Source organism: Epinephelus fuscoguttatus, linkage group LG4, assembly GCF_011397635.1.
Source record: "Epinephelus fuscoguttatus linkage group LG4, E.fuscoguttatus.final_Chr_v1".
Taxonomy (NCBI): Eukaryota; Metazoa; Chordata; class Actinopteri; order Perciformes; family Serranidae; genus Epinephelus; species Epinephelus fuscoguttatus.
The window spans coordinates 13,964,630-13,976,812 of NC_064755.1; the positions used below are offsets into that span (position 1 = coordinate 13,964,630).

Consider the following 12,183-nt stretch of genomic DNA (forward strand, 5'->3'; position numbering starts at 1 on the left):
TTGAGAAGACGTGTTGATCTACAACAGCCTCAATAACAGTGTCTTTCTTGTCTATCGTCATTGTGTTAGTACTATTCATTGGCTGTGGTGCACCACTTGATAGCACTTGACAACGGCGACAGTCCCATCTGTGGTGCTCACTGGTTGTCAGCTTCATCAGTCAACTCAAACTCTGTGGAGTGGGTGGATTTAAAAGTCTGGATCCAGGCAAATAGCTTGAAGGAATGGATATGCGTTTGAAAGATGTACTGTCGCTTAAAGTAGGCTAATGGATCAATGATACATAACAAAAAGTAATGTACGAATGCCAGAAATAGCTACAGTACAGGTCATTAATATATGATATGGATAGTTAATGAAAGCAATGGATAAACGGTTGAAGAAGTTACATAAAAGTAATAGATAAATGATTAAGATAACTAACTAAAAGTAATGAATAGATCAACACATTTGTGCTTTAACCGTGTCGCATATCGACACTTGGCCATGGATTTCCAAAGTCAATATATTATGCAAGGTACCCTGGGTGTTAGAACAGGGTGTACCTTGTTGTTGACGCTCTGGGATGCCCTGTCAACTTTAGCCTGTTACATGCATTGTGTGTTTTCGAAATACACTTCCACTGAAACAGGAATTTTACTGTTTGCATGCGTCTCTTTCAAAATAAACGTACTACGTCAGTACAACACCATGAATTGACCATGGTTATGTTTAGCCTACTCACGCATGTGGTTACATTTAGGCAACAAATGCGCAAGTTAGGTTTAGAAAAAAACAAACAAACAAACAAACAAAAAAATAGGGTTTAATAATACATTTGCACTGGAAGCAAACACCGGCCTCCTGGGTTAAAGTCAGTGGTTGTTGGACCCATCCACCACTGCCCCTAACCGCCTTACTCTGACTTATGTCGTTGTGGTTTCCCCCTGACGTTCATGCCAACATGAAAGGATGGCTTTTTTCATTGGTGTCTGATGGCAGAAGTCACTGCCCAAGCGCTAGTATTTGACAACTTTGCAATGAGACCAGGTTGGATAGTTCACTAAATGCAATTGATAAATGATAGTTAATTGATTAATGGTAAAAAAAAATGGTAAGTAATGAATAAATGTCTAAAAGGTCAACTAAAAATAACGGATAAATGATTAAAATAATTACGTAAAAGTAAGGGTAAGATAGTTAAAGAAATGAATAAATTGTTAATAGGTTATCTAAAAGTATTGGATAATAAATGGTTAAGATAGCTAACTAAAAGTAACTGATAAATGGCAGAGTAAATACTAAAACATGCATACTAAAATGCTGGCAGAACAAACGTAAAGTATACCAAAGGTTGTCTTATCTTATTGTAACTGTTGCATTATGCTAGTTTTTTTTTTTTTGCAGAATTATATATGTATCATTTTGGGTAAATCATAATCATGTAAATACACTAAAATGGAAATAAGATGCCAGGTGAACATGTGCACTGTAAGTTTATCTTTGTCTGACTGTATTGGATTCAAACGGTCCAGACTGAAATTATCCTGCTCTCCGACACTTACCCTCTGGATTACCGGCCTCTTTGCAGTTTGCCTCAATGCTTTCTCTCACTTTGTCCACACATCCTGCTAAACGCTTACAGATTTATTTATCTTTTTGGCTCTGTGTCGATCATCTCATTAAGCCAGTACACAATACACAATTTTCTGCGGGTCCAGCATTGCTCGAGCATGATAATTGTTCCTGCCGGATAGATTGTTTTCATGCAACCAGGGCTCTTTGTTTCCCCTAGACTGGACCATAGTAATCCCTCTATGTTGCGCTCTGCTCTGGCAAAGTGACACCGAGCCAATCACTGCAGAACAATGATGCCTTCACAGAGACATCAAACAGGCAAGATACTGAAGCCGAAACACACAGAAATCAATTAATGTCTCTCATTAGACCCCTCAGGAGAAAACATATTTTCAAGTTCAGGAAGAGGTGAATTGTGTCCGACACACATTGTTTTTCTGTCGTGTGTGTGTTGGCGTACAGCTGGCAGTCCTGTTCCTGATCACTGTCTGCACCGAGGATTCTCAGAAAGCATTTCTATGTTGAGATTCAAAGCCTTTGTTCCCATTTTTCTAATGGGGAATTAGGCCATGGTCTTTTTTGTCTGGACCACATTACCTTAAATTCATTATGCACCTTTTGTTCAATATAGTCAGGAAACCTCTTATCACAAAATGAAAGCCATTAAAGTTGGCTGTGTGGTGCATTTAGTGGTTCTCTCCATATTTATCAAGGCAACACACTTGATTTAGCAGGAAGTACAACCCAGCCCCCAACTGGAATAACAGAACAGAACCCAGCAGCCAACACATGTCACCAGGATGTAACATAATGTATACTTTGAAGAGATAAGCTGACAGAACATACAGCTACTGCATGTAGAATTAATCCACGAATCCACAAAGCAGAAGAAACCACCGGGATGAATTAGGAGCTGCTCTAAGGCAACTCCTTGTTTGGAGTGACTGATATCTTTTTAAGTGTCTACAACAGGACTGGGTTGCACCAGGTGTTCATAAATTCATTTGTAAGTTTGTAATGTGCTTCCTAGGTTCTTTGTAACTAGAGACCAGAAACAGCTAACAGGAGAGTGAAATATTGGATTTACATTCACCAGGTGGCCAGAAACATGACTCATAATGAATGCTAATGTTGCTGTAACTGCTAGAGCTGTGAATATGTAACTGTTTGCTAATATGCCATATCATCTTAAAAGATGATGATATGTCAACTTGTTTTTGTTGCCCCCATGTGGCCAAAAAAATAAATTGTTATTGCAGGACTAAATTAAAATCCACTTGCTTCTAGTGGTATCAGGCCATTAAATGGCTGCTATCTGTGGTTTTAGCCTCACAGATATGGGTGAGAGGGTGTCTGCCACACCAGCTATTAGATTCAAAGTCTGTTATCAGCCTATTAAATGCAGTTTTGTTAGGTTTTACTTTCACCTTTGTAGGGTTTAGGAACAAAAATGACATGGTAAGGTTTCGAGTAAGATATCATGGTATGGTTGAAGTAAGTCAATGCTGACTTTTGGTTTAACATGGGACACAAACCCTGGTCTCCTGGGTGAAAGTTCTGTTTGTGTGATTCCCCTCTGCCACTAAATCCCTTCCAACCAACATGGACTTTCTTGCTTTTCTATACTACACCACCCAGTGTCCGAAATTAACTTTTGACTCATTGGCCAAGGGCACTGGAAGATGAAAAAATCCACCTGACAAGGATATTATATGCACAAATATGATCTCTGTTGACATGAAACTTTCACAAACTTTAATTCACATGTTCATCACAGATAGTCTTAAAAGTCAAACTGTGAATCAGGCCCTGTGGGCACTGTCTGTTCATCTAGAAACAGATGTGGCTGTTTGCATTCATTGCACACTAATCTTCATGTGCTGATAACTTAAATCCCGCTATACATAAAACAGCCGACAAGCTTAAACACATATATGAATCAGATGCTTTTATGTGGTTTGCAGTCCAGGCATGAAAACAAGACAAGTGCACAGACACACATGCACAAAGACACAACTACAAAAGCTCGAAGAAAGTCCTGATACAGATCTCCTTCTGTAAAACAATGCACACACAACGTATCTCTCCGTGCTTTGAGATTACATTTTAATTAATTTTTCTTGTGTAAAAGGGATTTTTTCAGAGCGGTAAAAAAAAGATGGACATTGTTGATAAAGTGCTTCAGTTCATTCTGCTGGGCTTGAATGGTATGACCTTCACATGTCTGGTACACTCTTAAATGGTTTTGTGATGGAGAATATTGCCCACAATAATAGTCCCCTTTGCTAACAACATTGTCATTAGCATTGCGTTGCCTTAATGCTTTCGCTGCCCTACTGTGAGTCACTGGGGCTGGATTGTAATATTTCCCCCTTAATGGACATTAAAATGGGTGTTCATGTTGTTGCGTCCTGCTGAGAGATGTGTGTAGTGCGTGGTGTGTTTGCAGGTATCCACCCGTGTGTGTATGTGTGTGTGCAGATAATGTCTCTCTCCATATTTGCATGTGCGTCCCATGTACCCTTGCCACGCCGACAGGCCTCTGGCCCTTCAGTCAACTCAACGGAGTTTATGGACCAACAAGCTTTGTATCCCGCCATGTCAGGAAACAATGTGATAGAACTGAATTACCATTTTGACACCTGCAGGAAAAGCACCAAGTCCCCTGGGTGCAGTGATTACTTTGCAGGGACATTACATGTAATGACCTCTATGGCTGAACGTCTGCCAAAGCTTGTTCATCACACAGACAGATCTCCACAGACAGCCTTAGATGCTGCTGTTTAAACATCTTGTAACTTACACAATGTGTCATATAACTGTCAATCCAAACCCAAAGATACATTTCATTTTATCTGTCATTTTGATTTTTTTTCCATTAACTCTGGAAATGTTAAAGGTTTCATCAGTTCCTAATAAAATAACGCAGAAGAGCCATAAGTCAAAGTTATTTAGTTGTTAACTTGGATATATATAATGACAGTTACCATTTAATGATAAATGTCATGAATGGGCCCATGCAAAATCTCCCTTCAGTATTCTGTCCTGCACTGAAACACAAAAGAGTTTTGAAGGATTTTTGCACAGCTCTTGTGAACCAGGATGAGAAACGCTTGGCACTGTGTGTAACTGATGAGTCCCATATTGATCTTAGTACAATTCTTTTGAAATATTATTTCCTCTTATCTGAATGAAAATGAAACTTCTTCATCTCCTTCTTTATGAGGAGAATATGTACGTGTGCTATATATTATAACTCTGTGACAGACAGCATCCAATTATTATTTTCCTCATCAAAGCTTTCTTGATATCTCTGGGGGAGTTGCTGGAGGAGGGGTCAAGAGATGTGCGGATGAGCAGTTGGGATGTCACCGGTTGAAGCCAGTGACAGATGGCTCGGTTTGGCACATTCGCATCACGTATGCCATACTGTATGGTGTGTCTAATTACAGCACCTACTGTGTGAGGCTAATCCAGCAATTTCCTGAACTGGTCAATGTGAATTTATGCAAAAGCAGTGTTTAATTGTAGGTGCAGACTTGTCAGATCAAAATGCAACATTTGAACATAATGACATGATATTTTACACAATCACTAGAGAGCAGCAACAGAGCAATGTGATAGCGTCAGTGACCACTGAACCCACGAAGGTATTAAATCCTGCCTATCTTGTCATCTCCTCTTCCTTTCTTCTCTCTATGGCGGCCTTGTCCAGTGTTATTTCAATCAAATATGGGAACCTTTTCATAATGTTGGTGGCATGTTAATGATCAGCGGGTCCCTTCGCCTCCTAACTCTTTCCTTCCTTACAGTGTTTCATCAGTCATTCCTCAGCACACATTGCTAAGCTTACCTGCATGCTGTAGGGATTGGAGTGTTTCCAGAAATTAATTTGTTGGATGCGCTAAAATCATAAACATTCTCTGTTCTTTAGACCTGCAGTATCTGTAGCATGTCTAACAGTTTTTACAACACAAGCATTTTGCTTCTAAAGTGGTTTTCTGAATAGTATGGTGCCAAAGTTCAGTGTAAGGTCACCTAACTCCTGACCCCACTTCTCTGATAACATGAGCACAGCTTCTGACTATGAGGAACACACTGCTCAGAAGCCTCTGTATCATTACTCCAGCCAGTGCTAGCAGTCACGAGGCTTGTGTAAAGGCAAAGCCGTTCACATTGGCCTCACCATAAACAGGATCAACGCAGCGACGCTTGTCATTCAAGATAAAGCACTCCCTCTTTTCCTAATGTGAAAAAGGTGAAGGGAAAAAGGGTTACTACACACAAAACCTCAAATTGTCCTTCAAAGATGTGCTTCAGTGCTTCACGATGGACTGACGCTATCTACCTTATTGCCAACCTAAAAGGTCCAGCCTCTCAATGAGGTGCCAACCTTGTGATATCATTTGACAAGGTGCTGTATTGGCCAATCAGATTCTTGCAAATGCACATACCTGATAGAGTACTTTGTGATGTGAACAATGTTTACCTGGTGATCATCTCAATAAAGATCACATGATTCTTACTGTGAAAACCTCCAAAGATATAGCATAACGCTATATCATAATACTCATAACATAAGAAACCACTGTGCAGTATTTTAGTGTCTGTAACACAGGGCTGTTTTTGGTACGCACACAGTCTGAGTTTTCTAGCTTAGCAGACAAGACTACAATAGGTATTCTTTAAAGATTCTGTATATGACATTCAGGATAGATGCAAACAACTAGTGTCCAGAGTAGACAATTAAACACTCTGTGTGTGTCATAATCCAAGACTCTCCTTCTTTGTAGTCGTAGATGTACGTGCATGTTTAAATGAGTATACGCCATTTCCTGCTGTGAATGACATCTCGACCTGTGGTGACATAATGTTGTGTAATGCCCACCTTTCATTTCACCCCCATGTTAAGTCTGTTAGCTCTGTCAGGACTCTTGCCGTCATTAGCACTGTTTGCTCTGTTAGCACTGTTAAGTGCTAGCTGTTGCGAGCCGTGTGCAGGCAGTCCTGGCTCAGAATGAATCATAGACATGCTCTGAAAGCTGCATACTGCTCCTTTAAGGCAAAATAAGGCAAGGTCGCACACATAATGAGAATCAAAACTTGAAGTTGGTTTTGCGATTGATAGCAGTAATGCTATTACCTTGCTTAGCTAAAAACTAACATGTACGTTGTGACCACATGCTCTCTCATGCCCACATGTCAGGTAATTGTAACTTATATTATACCATATGTACTATTAAACTTTTTAGTGCAGAGGGCCAAAGTTTCAGCCTGGAATTTTAGCTGACAACTTTGAAAATATATTTGACCTGAACTTAGTCTGACAAGCTTTGTAAGCTTTACATTTCATGAAAATGTAATGTATTGCAGATCATCTTGTGAATGTACCACAGTGCATGCAGTCATCTTTTCTATCTTTGCCAGTTTAACCTCTAACCCCAGAGTTTTTAGAAAGCCCTGTACTGTAAATGTGTAGGTGAACACGAATAACGTGAATTAAATCTGTAATGAGTTTTATTCCTCTTTACCTGTAAAAGCACTCTTTATAATGTGACTTGTTACATTATTTACAATCACAGACTAAACTCAGCTGCATTTATAAATGGGTCACTGTTTAAAATCATTCGATGGGAAATAGTAAATAAAAATCAATCTGAGAGAAACAGCATGAGGAACATATCTTTGAATTAATGCATTACATATCAACATACAACCTGACCTGTTATTTTTGCTCCGCTGTGTATCTGCTCCTACTGAGAGAATATTTGGGCTCTTTCTGAGAATCACTTGAGGCACAACACTTTACAGTCTGTTTCCATGGGAACGCCCACCCTTTGTTTTTCAGAAAGGGGTTAAAGTGCCTTTTTTCACTGCATGTTTTTTTTTAGTTGAATAAATGTAATTTGTAGAGAAAATGGGTCAATGAAAAGTCAAGGAAGACAGTGCTGCGCAGTTGCGCAGTCTGTTTTAATTTGAATTGTAAAATTGTAAATAAGAGTCAAATGACATCCTGACCTTCCCTTCACACAGTGCGCAAGAAAAAGGAGAAGCTACTGAACTCATGTTTGCTGAATCTAACCTGAATTAAATCGTAGTTGTCTTTTGTTTAACATCAGTGGTAGCCTGATCCATCCATCACCAAACAAAATTAAGGGGCTAAATACCGAAGTGTCAGTCTTAGACTCTGAAGCTTTTATTTATTTGTTTTAAGTCACATGTTTGTGTGTAAGTAAAGATGGATGTCGGAGAAGAATTCATGGAATAAAAAACACAATATCTGTGGTTCTGCTGCATTGATTTTTTTTTATCCTTTAAAAAAAGTGCCATGCTAAATCAGCCGAGTCCTCTTCTAATGGTTGATAATACTTTTTGCTAGTAGAATTATTGATTTTTCTCTTTGTTGTTGCATATTGACATATCTGTTCCAGCCTTATGTTGTTTATTTTGGATTAATCCGGATTAGGTCTTTCAAAGGAAAACATGTTTTTTTACTTATTCTATCCCCCTTACCTATGCATGTCAGGTTTATCTGCACAGAGACCATGTGTTCATGTGTATTGATTTGAACTGTCCTTTGTTCTATGTGTTGCAGGTTGCCCGCGTGGGTGGCCAAGAGGATGGAGGCCACGAGGGCTGTATACCTGGCTTCCAGGTCAAACACTACCAGGTGGCGTACAGCAGAGTTTTCCAGAAGGGTCAGGCACTCCTACAAGGTCAGTGAAAACGGACAGAGCAAACTCTTTGGAATCTAACCTTTTCTGCTTTGCTTTGATGTTTGGAAGCTGTGTTGTTCCCTCTCACTTAAATTCTGCCATTCCACCACACAAATCTGCATGTGGGTGTGCAGACACACAAACACATTTAAACCCCTCAGTCTGTCTGCCTGGCTCCTGAGGATTTGAATAGCAGCATATCCAGTGGAGCTGAGCGGAGAAAAGCCAAGCTCCCTCCAGGTCAAGGTGATTGTGTGTGTGTGTGTGTGTGTGTGTTGTGTTGTTCGTCACATTCATTAGAATTCATGTGAATTCTTGTTACAAAGCGGAGATAGAACTGTTTGTGTCTTCCCACCACAAAGACAACAACAACAACAGCAACATAATTTGTGTCTGCAAATGAATTATTCTCCTTGATTGGATGATATTTACAAAAGTCCTCATTTTTTCCCCGCTTCTTTTGTTCCTTCCCTGAAGACAGCTTTGGGCTGCTCAGTTAAGCGTGCGTGTGTTGTGTGTGTGTTTGCCTTGCGACTATTTTGCTGGAGCTTTTCAGTCCCAGTACACCAGTTACCATGCTCGAGTCAACGTAGCCTTCTAGAGAACTCAGTCCCCAAAAGCCTCGGAGTTGTGTTTTCTTTTTTATGCAGAAATGTGTGTTTGATCTCAGCAGGTCTAGAATCAAAACATTAAAGATTTGAGAGGGAGTTGAGGGGAAGGTCACAGGGGTTCAGCATGAAGCGGTCGCTGTTGCGGAGGCTCAGTTCTGTCTCTGAGCCAGTCGGGAGGCAGCCTCGTCACCCTTTTGTCAACGCAGCGCCCAGTCACACTCCCCATAGACTCCTACATTGCAAAACTCAGTCCACAAAAGTCCAATCTCAACTCCATACTGCTGCCACAACTTATTGGTCCAGCCTGCTCCTCTGGGACCCTCCGGCAATGCCTATCTGCACAGCTCCACTCCGTCTCCACAGAGATCAGCAATAATGTCTGCTGGCTAGCAGTCTGCTCCGCTGGGGCTGTGAGTTATGGCTGCCGGCACGTCTCTCCACAGAGATCGACAGGGTGCAGCCAGCTATCGGTGGTTTCACTACAAGAAGGAGGAAGTTTTTCACCAGTTCATTTGCTCAATAATTCATTCATTTTTTCACTGAGTTGTTGTTGTATGTGAACAATATGATGAAATACAATGGAAATATGTAAATTCAAACGGGAATAATTTATAGTTTGTTAATGCAGTCTGTCATTTATTGTGGAACTTGTTTTCATTCCACTCTCATTATTCAGCCACTTCTTTATTTATTTCATCATCCCACTGTGTTGCTCTCCGCATTACGAGGCTACATTGGTGGAGTATCATTACCTGCTTCAGCGACATGCACATAATGTGCTGTATCTCTATACACAAGAGCAACACATTTACTTTTATGGCTGGACTGTCATACAGCGCTTGTAGAGGTATTCTTGTATGGCACAACCCTTTTTAAGTGGTACTCCTCTGACAGACAGCTTTTCCAAACTGAAAATACATAATTTCCTATCTAGACAGCAAAATATGACAAATCTGAGCGTTTTCTTCTTCAATCTTCTTTTTCGGCTTTTTTTGTGTGTGTTTGATTCGGTCAGCCAGTGAGGCATTTTGTCATCTGGAGGTTCAGTGGCGCGTGTAGTAGGAGACAGAACTCAGTTCTGCTTTAGTGCTCTGCTCTGGGACGACAGAGTGGTTCTATTACCTTGAATATGCTCCTGTCAGCAGAAACACCTCTCACCATGGGGGGTCCCACTGCTCACAAGTTATGGACAGAGGCATAGGCATGCCAGTGCTCACACACGTACACTTACACACATATGCACATACACTACCAACATGAATGTATGTCGTGCTCAGAGCGGATTTTCAAGATACACACGTGGATGAAAACTTGCTTGCATGTTGTGAAGTGCGTTGTGTTGTTTTTGATTTATAGCTGTACAAAATTGCACAACAGAGCTGCTATATGGTTTTTGATCATTTTAAGTGTCTCTTAAAAATTCAGAGCACTTGCACAAACAATGCCTCAGCAGGTACTGAAGCTGAACAGCATGCCAAAAAACAATAAGGGCATGATGAAAATCAACACAGGAGAAATATGCACAAAGGAAACAAATAAGGCACATGATGTTAGCATTCAAGTTAAAGGAGTGCAATTCATGATGATGTCAGTGACTGCTCTATAGTACTTGGCTGGATGGATCAATTGCAAGTGTGTTAGCTTCGTAACAGTGATCACAGTGATATAACAGTATGTGTACATGTCTGTTTTTGCGCACTGTTTACAGCCTGTGTGATTTTTTAGGAAGAGTGAAAGGGAAAGCCATTTATCAGAGCAAACAATTGAGTGCATTCACCAATATGTATGTTAGTGTTGATACTCTTCTACCTTCCATCCATTTTTGTTAAATTTGAACAAATTGTCTACTGAGTGTGAGCGTGATTCATACTGAGTGCCAGAGGCTGCAGCCAGGCCCAGTGACACATGCAGATTTATGTAAATTCCGCTCAGCCCTGTGCCACCTGCTGTAGACCTCCCTGTGTAATTACCAGTGGAGGGGCGGTCTGTCAGCGAGAGATACCTGTTGGCGCAGACCCGGGTTCAAGGACATCCATCTTGTCTAATGGCCATATCGGGGAAACTCATACACATACAGTGTGCAAACGTTCAGTCTTTCTCTGGTTTTCCCCACTCTTGGTGCTCCTCCTGTTGTGTTTGTCACTACATCACTACTATTGAAAATTTCCTTTCTCTGGCTCGTGGTTTCACCACTTGTCTCCCTGTTTTGTTTGTCCCCCATTCACTCCACTTCTCCTTTTACTTAACTGATCACTGCTTACATGAAAAATAAATGCATGTGAAAATAGAAATGTAAGAGCAAATGGAAGAGGGTAGGTCAAGATCTCTCTTTTTCAGCCTGACCTCAGATAACTCATAATTTCAGACAGTGTAAATGTTTTCATCCATAGATGGCTCATGTACCTTACACAGTCTTTAATAGAAATGGTTCTCCAACCCTGCTAAATGACATGATTTGACCGCACTGTGTCGATGGTGTCATCTTTTAATCAGTAAAACTGACCTCATTTGAGGTTAACCATTTATCCACTTCTACTTTTGCTCCTGAAACCATCAATGTTTTTCTCGTGTAAAATCACTTTCATCCAAATATCTGTATGTGATTTAAAGGATTACACACAAAAAAAAAACTCACAAAAATCTGTACATCTGCACTGCTAGATTGAAGTGCTGCACAATTAACCCCGCATGCCTACGGCCTACAGCTCAATTTGAAAAACCATTGTGAACAAAGCGGAAATTAATTTCAAAATATAAAAGGCTTAATAGAAAAGATTGGAAATTGCTTTTTCACCAAGGAGTTGAGTTTATTCAGGTGTAAGAGATGTTTGACCCGATGGTGAGGACTGCCATTTCTGCTGAATAATGAATAAAATGAAAAATGGACTCCAATTTATGAAATAACAGTGCTCAACAAAGTTGATCTTTTATTTGATGTTAATGCAAGTCTTCCTATGTCTCAATGTAGCGGCAGCCATCACTGTGAGAACACAGTCTGTAGATGCATATAAAACAAACTGTTCTTCTGAAAGACCCATGCCTTTAGATCGAAAGAGGCGTTCGAGTGTGGGCTTCACCCCCATATATATATATAACAAAAAGAATTCCCATGTTTTTTTTCCCAAATACCATGCGATGTCTCCACAGGGTCGAGACGCATTAAAGAGGCCAGGTGGTGAATGACATTTGCTGAAGGATAAATTAGGTTTTCAGTCCTGAAAAGTTACTTTATTCCTCTTTCTCTCAGTGCCATGATGCCGAGAAATACAGCAATGAGATGTATTGATTTTGAGACGGTG

The 12,183-nt window shown here is 40.3% G+C and overlaps 1 protein-coding gene across 1 annotated transcript in view; it reads left to right on the forward strand.

The window, feature by feature from the left end:
- cdh13 (cadherin 13, H-cadherin (heart)) overlaps window positions 1-12,183 on the forward strand; it is a 460,534-nt gene that overhangs the window by 111,840 nt on the left and 336,511 nt on the right. Inside the window, exon 2 of the mRNA XM_049574962.1 lies at window positions 8,153-8,273. Within this exon, the coding sequence (XP_049430919.1) occupies window positions 8,153-8,273 (121 nt within the window). The remainder of the gene's footprint in view (window positions 1-8,152; window positions 8,274-12,183) is intronic.